The following is a 13422-nucleotide window of genomic DNA, read 5'->3' on the forward strand; positions in this document are numbered from 1 at the left end:
GAAGACAGTGGCAAAGCGCATGGGATTAGTCACTAGAGTTAACAAAATCAGTAGTGACTTAACAGAGGATGTGTTCGGAGAAATTGGCCTGCTGAACTGTGAACCTGTAAAAATCGAGCTGACCGAAGATGCAGTGCCGTACAGTGTAACCACCCCACGCCGGGTGCCTTTTCCTCTCCTCCCAAAAGTGGAAAAGGAAATAAAGCGCATGCTCAAACTTGGCATCATTGAGGAAGTCACCGAGCCAACAGACTGGTGGGCACCAATGGTGCCTGCTCCAAAGCGCAACAAGGATGAGGTCAGGGTGTGTGTGGACTTAAAACGTCTGAATAAGGGAGTAAAGCGTGAACGGTACATCTTGCCCACATTGGATGACATAACTCCTAAGTTAGCAGGGGCTAAAGTTTTCTCCACTTTGGATGCCTCCAGTGGGTTCTGGCAAATACCACTGGATCCCAGCTGCCAAAAACTAACCACGTTCATAAATCCCATGGGCAGGTTTTGCTTCAGACGCCTGCCATTTGGCATAACTTCAGCACCCGAGATCTTCCAGTGGCTCATGAGCACCTTGCTCAAGGGCCTAGAGGGGACTGTCGTCGTGATGGACGACATATTGGTTTTCGGGGCTAACAAAGAGGAACATGACCAACGCTTAGGTGCAGTATTACAGACAATCAAAGCATCAGGACTTAAGCTCAACAGGTCCAAGTGCCACTTTGGAAAGAATGAACTACAGTTCTTCGGTCACATCATCAGTGCGGATGGTGTGAAACCTGATGATGGCAAGGTGGAGGCTATTGCCAGGATGCCCAGCCCCACCAATGTAGAACAACTCAGGCAGGTACTCGGATTAATAAACTATGTTGGAAAATTCCTGCCAGGCCTGTCCACGGTGCTGCACCCCCTCTCCAATCTACTCAAAAAAGAGACTGTATGGGTGTGGGGCGAGCCTCAGGAGCGAGCATTCAACAAAGCAAAAGCAATGCTCGTGGCTGCACCAGCACTTTGTTATTATGATGCAGGCCGACCAACAGTTGTCAGTGCGGATGCCAGCAGCTATGGCCTGGGTGCTGCACTGTTACAGGACAATGACGGGGAGTTACGGCCTGTTGCCTTTTGTTCTCGCACGCTCACAGATGCAGAGAAAAGATATTCGCAGATCGAAAAAGAGTGTTTAGCATCTGTCTGGGCCTGCGAACGTTTTACCCGCTACATCCAAGGCATGGGTCATGTACATCTACAAACTGACCATAAGCCCTTGGTGCCTTTGATCAACTCATACGACCTTGATAAAACGCCACTGAGATGTCAGAGATTGCTGATGCGACTGATGCGATTCAATGTCACTGCTGAGCATGTTCCCGGTAAACAGTTAGTGGTGGCGGACGCACTCTCCAGACATCCACTGCATGGATGCTACCCGTCCGAGACAGACAGCCAGGTCAAGGCATATGTGAGCAACGTAGTGACAAGCAAACCTATCAAGTCACATAAGTTGGAGGAAATTCGTAGAGCAACACAGAGGGATCCAGAACTTCAAAAAGCAATCATCTTCACCAGACAAGGGTGGCCTCGGAGAATGGCAAAGAGCTCACCACTGCAAGGCTTTTATGCAGCTAGAAGCCACCTTTCAGAATCAGATGGTCTAGTGCTCTACCACGATCGCATCGTAATTCCCACAGCACTCAGACCCAGTGTCCTTGACCAATTACATGAAGGCCACCAAGGACTAACTAAATGTAGAGAGCGCGCAAGATCAACAGTGTGGTGGCCCAACATTGGACTTCAAATAACACATAAGGTGAGGTCATGCAACTTTTGCAGAGAGCACAAGCCTACACAGCGACGGGAACCTCTCGTGACTACTCCTCTGCCCAATGGCCCCTGGCAAAAGATTGCAGCTGATCTTTGCGAGCTTGAGGGTAAGAACTTTCTTGTCGTTGTTGACTATTTTTCAAGAGACATTGAGATTGCTTCCCTCACTACAACAACCAGCAGACAGGTCATTAACAAGCTTAAACACATGTTCGTTAGATGGGGCATCCCGTTAGAACTGGTCAGTGATAATGGGACGCAGTTCACATCATCAGAGTTTCAAGACTTCAAACTGAGTTATGGCTTCACCCACACTACGTCGAGCCCTCATTACCCCCAGTCAAATGGAGCTGCTGAAAGAGCTGTCCAAACGGCCAAGTACATTCTCAAATAGCCTGACCCCTGCTTAGCCTTAATGAGTTACCGCTCTACACCAATTGCAGCAACCGGTGCAAGCCCAGCTCAACTTATGACAGGACGTCAAATCCGCACCACCGTCCCAGTACTCGAAAAGACATTGCTGCCCAGTCCAGTCAATAGGGACACAGTGTGCCAAAGAGATGCTGCAGCTAAGGACTCTTACAGATTCTTCTACAACCGCAGACATTCAGCTCGTCCACTTCCTGAGCTTCTCCCAGGCCAGGATGTTGTAGTGAAGCTTGACGGGGAAAAGGGGTGGACGACTCCAGCCAAGGTCATCAGTAAGTCTAAGGAGCCGAGATCCTACTTGGTGAAGATGGCGAATGGGAACGTGACTCGCCGCAACAGACGACACCTTCAGCCTGTCCCAGGCACCGCTGATCCTGAGGAGCAGCAGCAGAGCACTGTTCCAGCTACGCCGACTACTCCAACTAAAGGGGCGGCCGCTTCCCAAGAACCACCAGTAAGGCAGACATCGCCAATCCCTGTCCCGGGGTCTCCTCTCCGCCCTACCACACCTGTGAGAGTGACTTCCAGGGGGCGGGAAATTAAAGTACCTCTCAGATTCAGAGACTGAGGACTATCTCCTTTCTATGTTCTAAGGGCAGAATAATCCCTTATCAGGACTGAGGGTAGTCTATCCCCGTGATGTCCTGCGTTCTGACAACACTGTTTTATGTTTAAAGTACTTTTGTTAAAGGGGGAGATGTTGTGAAATCTGTTTATGTTGTCCTAGTAAGGCTACCATGAGGGCAGCCACTAGAGGTCGCTAGGAGACCGGTGTGTATATGTGTTTTCCAGAAATTGATGTAGCGACGTACACTGCTGCTACAAGCCAATAAAAGTGGTTCGTGCTTGAGAACCCTGCGTCTTATTGTCTCCGAACATGACACGTGTTAACCTCTTTGATATGTCAATGGCTGTGAACAAGGAGAAACTTGTAAAAAACTCATGAAAGAATAAAGCTACGTTGAAACCAAGCACACCATTGTTTTTCTTGTGACATTACCAATAAGTTTGATGTGTCACATGGCCCTCTTCCTATTGAAAAAACAAAAGTTGTATCCAAGATGGCCGACTTCTAAATGGCCACCATGGTCACCACCCATCTTCAGGAGTTTGCCCCCTCACATATATTAATGTGCCACAAACAGGACTTTAATATCACCAACCATTCCCATTTTATTACGGTGTATCCATATAAATGGCCCACCCTGTAGATCAAGTGTCACAGCCTGGCTCAGTGGAAGGACAGATCAGGAGGCCACACATGATATATTTTTTTTTCAAAAGTTAAACATAGTAAAGCTAAAATAACCATAAAAATCGATGAATTCAGTAGTGTATGCAGTGTCTGACTCTCTCCAGGCTCCCCAAATGAGGAAGCACCGAGAGACCTCACAGTGTCACACAAGCTAGTCAGTAATTTATAAGTAATTTATTCATCAGCACCTGCGATGATCAAATAATGTTTGTGATGCTGAAAAGTAGCATTCTGCATAATGTGCATGTGTACTTACTCAGTACAGCTGATGCATTATTAAGCTATTTAAGCAGGGTTACTGTATAACTTTTTACTGAGTAAAAGACTTCATTTTAATGTTTTTCCCAATTTAAAATGAAATTATGCAAAGATAAACTCCTGTGTAGCAGTGAGCTGTAAAAGTCATCCCCCCCCCCCAACGAAAAGGGAAAAGAAGGGGTAAAGGGAAAAAAGGAAAAAGAGGGAAAAAGGGAAATCAGGTTCTGCCATCAGTTATTTTCCACCACTTGGAGGAACCTGTGTATGTGTACAAAGCGAGAGAGGGAGAGCGAGCGAGAGCGGGTGGGCGGGCTCTGGCGCAGCTCCATCCCACCTCGAAAATACCAACCAGGTGCTGCAGCTTCTTCCTCCTCTGCTGCCCGCTGGCCTCCCACATGCTTGTGGACGTGAGTCGCTTCAACGCTGCTTTGACGGAAGCCTGCGGCAGTGAGCAGCTGCTATGTGCTTCCACTGATTGACACACCGCCGTGGTGGATTCCGCTCGGACGGACGGACAATAGGCAGCCCGGTGCAGCAGCAGCTTCTCGTTCTTAGCCGGGGAGCTTTTCCAGCATTCCTGTCCGGGAATTCTGAACTCACCGCGGCTCCAGATGGCCGGACACGGCTGGGGAGACTGGTTCGAGAGGGAAGAATTTATCGGACAAATCAGCGATATCCGAGTGCAGAACCTGCAAGGTAGGAACATCTCCGCTACTGTAGTTTGAGTCCACAGAACAGTGCGGATGGCCTGGCCACGCATGCACCAGCAGAGTGCACAGTGCCCAGGAACTCAGTTGCGTAGAAGATCGTTTTATTCTGATGTGGGGAACTTTTCTTTTGTTGTATTTGGCTGCTTTCACTTGCAGCACGAAGGTTCCAAACTTTCCAAACGGAGCTCACAAACGCTTTGTTCCACACTGTGCGCCCAGGAGCCTCACAGACTCAGTGACCCGGTGATCTGCTGTGTGGAGGCTTTTATTTACTGAAGTGCACTTTCAGTGTACTCGACGTATGCGGTCCCTGATAGGTATACTCTTTTCAAGACTAGTACACTAAAGATTATTTTAAAAAGGGAATGATCATAGAGCTGCAGTAATTAGTTATTCTATTGTTGGTCTACTTATTTGAATTATTTGTCTATTATTTGAATCCAACATAGAATCACTGAAGTGGTCACACAGTAACCCCCCCCCCCCCTCTCTCTCTCTCTCTCTCTCTCTCTCTCTCACTCTCTCTCTCTCTCTCTGTGTGTGTGTGTGTGTGTGTGTGTGTGTGTGTGTGTGTGTGTGTGTGTGTGTGTTCATTTTCTAAAACCATCCAATCCCAGTAGTTGATTAGACCAGGTTCACTTCCAGAGAAAAAATAACTTCCACTAAATCAGAGTGCACTAGTGTGGACACTTGTATGTCATCACTGGGAAAGTACTGCTGTTGCTGTCTGAATGACTTTTGTATTGGCCTATAATGCTCCTGCAGAAATGTGGGGAGGCATCCGGATATGAACCTGCAGCTCAGGTTGAGGCGTCCTGACTTCCTCAGTATGTATTAGAGCCAGCTTTTCAAGCAAACATCTATGTGTTCTTGTCTAATAAGTTATAACGCTTCTTTAATTGGAGTGTGCTTAAAAGCCAGTATTAAAATGTGAGTTGTCTTAAGATTGTTTTTCATGTCACACATAAAGCAAAAAAAGTAACATAACAGTTTTCATAATTTCCCTAAATACTCCTCAGAGAAAGCAATGTTGTGGTTTTTATTATAAGAAGGGGGGCATGAATGTGTGAGCTAACATGTTGTGGATTGATTCTTACAGACAGCTCTTCTGCATGTGTAGGTGCATTACATTCTATTTTTCACTCCTGTGGGTGTAAGAATGGCTCTCTCTGCCTCTTCTCCAGAAGCAGAGCACATGTGAAAAAGCAAAGCCTGCTGTGGATTTTAAGTAATTTAACACCACTGTTGAACAGTGAAAACATCTTTAGATGTTTAATTCCACTGCAGTCACTGAAAATCTCTTATTTAGCTGCCAATCAACCTGAATAAGAGCCAAACATGTTAAATGAAACCAGGTTATGCAACATGATCAGAAAGGTGTGTTTTGTTATTTTGACACACACATCTATGTTCGGTCATTCTCAACCACCTGCGGCGTTTCCCATTTTGACCTCGGGACTTCCAGACCATACTCTGTATGGATGTTCCTGTACACTGTGCAGGCCACTTGGTTAATGTGTTCCATGTATGCCTTGCCTGCTAGCATCTTGCACCCTGCTGTTATGTGCTGGATTGTCTCTGGGGCATCTTTACACAGCCTGCACCTGGGCCTTACCTGGTGTTGTAGACCCCAGCCTCTATTGATCTTGTACTTGGAGCTTGTTCTTGTGCTGCTATGATTAGTGCCTAGGTCTTTCAGTTCAGGTTTGTTCAGCCACTGGTAGGATTTCTGGATATCAGCCACTTCCTCTATCTGCCGGTAGTACATACTGTTCAGGGGCCTGTTCCTCCTCTTCTTTCTCTGGTTTCTGCTGCCTGAGGTATTTACTCAGGTATACTCAGGTTTTTGTAAGGAAAGAAAACAGACACAGAATATTATTGCACAGCATACTAGCAAATCCACCAAGAAATCATGAAAGAAAATGAAGGCACAGGTATGAATCTTACTGGAATGTTGTGAGAGGATTCAAAATGATTTAATCATGGTTTGGTACAATCTAGACTCAAAGCGACGGAGGGAGTGTAGTCATGTGTCCGGCTCATAAACCCAAGCCCTGCTGTCTCTACGGGAGCATGTGCTCTAATGAGAAGCCCGCACATTCTCAGCCATTCATTCCTATATGGTTTTAAACAAAGCTTTTCCCATGAACATGGACATGTCAATTCCACCTTCTTAAAATGCGCCAGTTTCACACTTTTGTCCCTCTTCTCTGCACGAAAGCTCGATGAGCAGCTATCACTTTAAAACAATGGCCTGGAGGTTGTTACATAACACAAAATGAGAGGGAGAACGAGAGAGAGCAGCTCTCTGTGCATAACAATATTGAACGTTCCCACACATCCCACACAGCTCACTGGGATGTAGGTTTCTTTCTGAGTACAGTTAACATTGCTGGTTTGCATTCAAGTAACACATTACTAAAGAATTACTTTCTGCTAGTTTATACCATAAACACGGGATGATTCTAAACTTGATTATGATGTGCTGAATCCTTGTGAAAAATTCATTTGCTATGAGTGTGATTTCATTTAAATGTACAGGACTGTCTACAGAGCTGTATTCACATTCCTTTACATTTATCCCACGATGACCAGAGTTTATTTTTCAGGTTGTTTCCACTCATATCATGGGTCAGAACACTTCTAATCTTTGCACAGTTGTCACAGGTGTTCCTTTTTGATAACAGCACGAGTCCCACTATATGTTCTCTATTTGACCCTTTCCTTCAAACACATGCTGAACTATATCCTCATGGCTTTTTCTGTGGTCTGCTTGATGTCAGGAAATTATTTTGGGGGAAAAGTAAGTATCAATCTCTGTCAAAGAAAGTTGGCAAGTCTAAGAAAGCATAAAGGATGAGTTCTCGAAAATGTATTTGATTGCTGTCTCCTGATGCTCTAGACTAGCCTCAGTTACTCCTTCTGAAGTTCTTGAGTAGAGTTTTGGTGACACTTCTCTCAGAGCTGTGGTCATCACTGTTGCTTCTGCACTTTTTCCCTGATAGATTTTTTTCCTTCCAGTCAACTTTACTTAAATATGCTTTGATAAAGCATTCTGTAAACAGCAATGACCTTCTTTTGGCTTTCCTTGTTCATGGAAGGTGCCGATAGTCATCATCTGGACAACTGTCAACTTTGCAGCCTTCCCCATTATTGCCATCATCTGTACTGAGGTAGAGAGAGGTGCACAGTATTTATACAGTTTAAACAGAAATGTACTGGAACTTAATAAACGTGGATAATAATAATAATAATAACAATAATTAATATTAATAAAAATAATGAAGAAAAATAAAGAATAGTGGTTTTGTGATTTTCATGAGAGATAGATATAATCTATTAATATAAGATATAATCACAAAAGTTAAACAAAGATATATTACATAAGAAATGTTGGTATATTGCTATTCATGTGTAATGAATATTAAACGTACATCAGAACTCAATTTTTTTTTAATTAAATGGTGGAAAAAACGAATATTGAACAATACTCAGATTTCTAAATGCATCATTGTATTTCTTATTGAGGCGTACCATTTTAATGTGTCCCAAGACATTATAGACCAGGGGTGAGAACTCCAGGCCTCGAGGGCCGGTGTCCTGCAGGTTTTAGATATCACCGTGAGTCCACACACCTGAATCACATGATTAGTTCATTAGCAGGCCTCTGGAGAACTTCAAGACATGTTGAGGAGGTCATTTAGCCATTTGAATCAGCTGTGTTGGATCAAGGACACATCTAAAACCTGCAGGACACCGGCCCTCGAGGCCTGGAGTTCCCCACCCCCCCTATAGACCCTCATATTGTCTGTGTACTCAGGTCCATGGGATCCTGTACTGATCCTCGTTGTTTTCAAGAGAACTGACTGGTCAGTAGGCTGTGATTTTTATACACGAAATGATTATACCCAAGCATAGCCTACAAGCGTAAGCAGATTGGGTGTGCAATAAAAGATATTATAATGTACCACAGTCGGAAAGCAACCCTGTTCATAACACTGAGAGTTAAACATGAAATTACCATGATAACCACCAATGTTGATTCATAGTACAGGCCTGTGATCTATGCATTACTATTTACAGTCAGACTAGAACTGCATATAAATTTAAATGTTTTCTTTTGTCTGATAGTGTTTGACTTTGGACAGTTTAAACGTTTGTCTTTTGCTCTGCAGGAAACCAAAACCTGGTTTACCTCAAAGTCACATAATACTACTCAGACTACTAACAGCAACCAGAGAGCTTCCAGTACCGGCAGCTTTTCCTTCAGTGAGTCTGCATGCTCAGAATCAATTTAACATGGTTACACACTTTTAAAATCTAATCTGGGTTTGCACATGCTTTGGTAACCCTGAAAAAAACAAACAAACAAACAACAACCAAGCAAACGTGGGGTTCACCCACGCCAGACGTGCTGCTGCGCAGCCCTCCAAGATCCTGACTGTGCGTCACTGGAAGTGGACGAAGTGTGCGACTGCTGATGTTTATTGCTTGACAAGTGGGTCAGAATGCAGCAGGAAGCAATAACAGAGTTCACTGGGAACAGGAGAACTGTGGAAAAAAAACAACAACAACAAAAACTTCAGAGATCAAAAAATAAAGCATCAAAAGCACAGTCAGTAACTGCAGTGACTCTTTTCATTGTTTTTAACACTTCAGCTCTTTGTATGTTAGAACCTTGCTCTCTTCCGTGGTCGGCTCAGGGACCAACAACAACACAAGCAGAGCGGCCCAGACACCAGTTGTAGCACATACTTTGTGCATTGCCTCTATGTGAGAACAGAGCTCACTGCAGGCAGACGGACAGGGACACACTCTCACTGCTCGACCATAAGACCGGCTCGAGTCTCCATACACTCACTGCTTGAGGATCCTGGAGGTGAACAAAGGTCTCGTCTTTTGAGTTCATTCTTGTTTGCATTTCCTGCGGGCAAGGCATGTATAGACTTCAGATTTCGCCTTGATACAGTAAAAAAGCTTTCACTGCACAAACACTCTCTAGCCTGAAACTTATAGAGTAATAGACTCCTCCTCTGTGTGTGCACATTGGACACACAGCATAACAACCAGTCAACTTTAAAGCTTGTGCTGTATTCACATACAAGCTTCTCCCTGAGCCAACAATGGGAAAATCTTTGTAATTAACAAAGTGCACATCATTTCATTACACTGCTCTAACACTCGTGTATACAGCCTTGCATCCGTTTTGTAAATGTACTATTTTATGTACTACATTCCACAAACACATAAGAATCTCCAGAAAAATAGGCCTGCTGACTGAAATATACATTTGAAAACATCCAAAGGGCAATTCAGTTAAGCTTCAGCTCAAAGACACACAGTGAAACAGAACAGAGAGCAGCAAAAGACAGAAGATTAGCTGTAGTTCAGGAGGCTGAGCAGGGCATCTACTGAGTGAAAGGTTGGTGGTTCAATCCCTAACTGCTTCAGTCTATAATCTAATATATAACCTTGGGCAAGTTGCTCTCCGATACATTCATCTGAGTGTGAGCGTTAAAGTATTTCAATATAGAAACAAAGGGCTCGTATGAATGGGTCAATTATGTCATGCTGTATAAAGTGCTTGGAGGCTCAGGTAAAGTAGAACAGTGCTATATAAGAACCAGTCGATTTACCATTGACTTTACACTGAGCTGAAATGAAATCCTAGCACATAAGTCAGGAAATGAAATTTGATCATTGTGCTTTTGCCCAAGAAAGTCTATAAATGGATTTTTGGATATTTATTACAGGTCAATAGAGTTCAAGTTCGAGTAATCCTCTCTGTTGTGTTGAACAGAATCTTTTAAAGATTATTAAAGAGCACTGGCTTGGTAAAGCGAAAGTGGAAAGGTGCAGGGATCTTTTGCTCTAAAAGGCAAAACAGGATGCAAATCTGTGAGGTTGCATAACTTTGAAGAAAAAATCTTTCCTGCTTTCATGAAAACTCCACGGTGGTTGTATATCATTCATGTTAAGAAGGTTTCTTCAATTCAGAGGATAGCAAAGTATCACAGTATATCTTTACACATTACCAAGAGCTGTGCGTGGCTGGACAGTTGGCTGCAATAAGAACAGACAGATCAGAATATTGTGACTTTATCAGATTTCTCAGAGCTACTGCACTGTAATCCTGATTGTGTGTTTGTTGTAAAGATTCTTGTTTCATTTGCCCCTTTCCTCACGCTCCCTCGCCTCACCAGGACCACTTTGCTTCCTCTTTTACTTTCTCACCACTGATTGGCTCTGGAGTTTGTTCCTTAATGGAACTCACCTGGCACACATTATATAAAGACTGCACTCACTACCAGCTCACTCTTTTCACTCCCACATGGGGCAGCAGCTGAGAGTTAGCAGTCCATGTGGGTGTCCCCTTAAGTTAAGCTATCACTGATAATAACGAAATAAACCGAGATATACTGCAACAGATTGATGGCTGTTTCATTTTGCGTTCTGACCAGAGGACACGATGATGATGATAATTTCAACCTTCCTATGAACCTCGTAATTAACAGTATTGGGATGGCGGGTGGGCAGAGTGAAGCAATTTCTCTCCTCCTTAAAATATTGATCTCAGATGAGCTCAAGTCTCAGTGACCTTGACTTTAAGATCAAGGTCAGAGGTCAAGTGTTTTGACAATCTTGTGAATGCGATAATTTATTTTTTGGGGGGACCATTTTTACCATGATGAACTACTCCATAACAATTTTAGGAACTTTCAGAAGAAGACTTGGACTACTCAAAGTAAAATAATCAAACCAAATCTGTTGCATCCCTAGTAAATACTACTGAACAGTTTTGATCTGTAACTGTAGCAGACTTTAACCAGAAACAAAATTATTCTTCACTCTAAAAGATAGCAAATTGTGATATCCCTTTACATTTACTGTAGACTGGAAAGCATCAGGTTTTAATTTGTCCAAACAGACAAGCTTTTTCAGTGGAATCTCCTTTTGCCCAGCTGTGAATTATAACAAAAATTCATCTTGCCCAGTCTTACTTTAACTTACTCCTGTTAATGGCTGTGTTTAACATAGTAATTACACAATGAATGACCACTGAAAGTCTGGAAGAAGCTCCTTTTCAACATTTATTCCCACTTCCTTGTCTAAAAATAAAGTGCTGGGTAATGTAAGCCTGGTTTTGCTCAGTTTTCATCTGCAGTCTGTGATTGGCCTGGAAAAGCTGGTTTTATGACATGCACATGATTCCCTGGAGCCTGACAAATGGCCTGGTACGGACACATGCACTGAAGTAGAGCTGCCTCCAAAGAAATGGTGATGAGCCATGTGCCTCATTGTTACTAAGAGATTATGCTCTCAGGTTGACTTGCCGCCCCCGGGGGTGTTCACTGAAGAGGTGTAAGTGCAACAGAAAAACATCCACCCAACCACTGAGCAGGGATCGCTTTTCAATTCTCCACATATTCAACCTGAGGTCCATCTCTTGATGCTTCACTCGTTTCTTTAAGCATCCTTCATTTCGAAGCTATTGCCTCAGTTTTTGATCAAAACTAGTGTTCGAGCTTTGTTGAAGTAGTGGCTGGTTTGTATAATTTGCTGGAATTTAGATGATGTTTAAAACAGGGTGACATGAGCCAGTTTATACTGTGTTCAGCTCTTATATCAGTTCAGAATCACCCTCTGATTTCGTATGATGGCCCAAGGGTTCGGTAGCGTGGTCACCCCATGATCGGAAGGTCGGGGGTTCAAATCCACTGAACGGCTACCCTGAGGTACCCCTGAGCAAGGTACCGTCCCTACACACTGCTCCCCGGGGCCTGATTTGCGTCCGCCCACTGCTTCACAGAGTGAATGGGTTAAATGCAGAGAGTAATTTCCCCACAGGGATCAATAAAGTGTACATTATTGTTGTTGTTGTTGTTGTTATTTAATCACAAGCTGTTGTTTTGAAGCAGAGTTGCACACTTCTCTGCAGCTTCTATCCTCCTGTTATCCCCCCAAAACCCCATCCCCTTAGAGGCTGTGTCAGCTCCCAAACAGACAAAAAACTTTTAGTTTGTTTTTTGTCTGTTTGGGAGCTATGTTTAAGTCAACAAATGACTTAAACATAAGAAATCACAAAGAAAGAACAATATAGTATCCATATCTTCACAAAAGACTAAAACATTGAAATGTGGATTATTAAACATTAAGTCCCTGTTAGTACACGAATCAGTAACTGATCAACAAATCGATTAACCCGGCCTTAGAGAAACTGGGTTACAGCAGGATGATTACTGGTTGTTGTTATTATTAACAACTTTTATTTGTAATCATCTATCGTCCACATGGGCCTAACCCAGAGTTTGTCTGATTTCTCAGACAGAAATTTCTTCTTATCCATGCTGTCACTCTGAGAACGCTTTTCAGCTTGCTCTAATTTTCAGTATTAGTTCACAGATGTTGGTGTCATTGGCAGCAAACTGTATGATGTTCTGCTTTCACTTCACCTGAAATGTTCATTCAGCCTCCTGTGTCTGATCTTCTGATACAAAGACACTTGGCCCATTCGACCATAGCTGGTTGTGTATCAGGGCCTTTGCTGTTTGCCTTCTTGTGGGAAGGTCAGCTGGATTAACCTTCCCCAGGATGTGTGACCATGAAGATAAATTGGTAAGCATCTGGACGTCGGTCACTCTGTTTGTGACAAATGATTTCCACCTTTGTGCAGAACTGCAAATCCATTGTGAAGTGATCTTATTTTATCTGGCTTTCCTCAGTCTTCAATGAGATGATCAAGTTGTTTCCCAGTCTTGATCCAGTCAGGGCTTCCCATGAGCTCCGGACGCAGCATTGTTATTTATTTTTTTATTTATTTTTTGGATGGATTTAGATGCGACTAAGCTCATTGTTGTTTCTCCTTCTTGTTTTTTAGCTTGCAGATATGCCACAGCACTGTATGCTTTCTCACTCCCTTCACAGAACACATGTAGTTCCAATTCATAATTATTT

At 43.4% G+C, this 13422-nt stretch overlaps 1 protein-coding gene across 3 annotated transcripts in view; it reads left to right on the plus strand.

Moving 5' to 3' along the window:
* Positions 1–4099: 4099 nt before the first annotated feature.
* clmna (calmin a) overlaps positions 4100–13422 on the plus strand; it is a 39615-nt gene continuing 30292 nt past the window's right edge. For all 3 annotated transcript variants that reach the window (XM_085441306.1, XM_085441307.1, XM_085441308.1), the window contains exon 1: positions 4100–4453. In XM_085441306.1, coding sequence (XP_085297432.1) covers positions 4369–4453 — 85 coding nt within the window. In that variant the 5' untranslated portion in view covers positions 4100–4368. The remainder of the gene's footprint in view (positions 4454–13422) is intronic.

This window comes from Copadichromis virginalis, linkage group LG19, assembly GCF_057382275.1.
Source record: "Copadichromis virginalis isolate Kocher_CV1m ecotype Utaka linkage group LG19, C_Virginalis_male_GT1.1, whole genome shotgun sequence".
NCBI lineage: Eukaryota > Metazoa > Chordata > Actinopteri > Cichliformes > Cichlidae > Copadichromis > Copadichromis virginalis.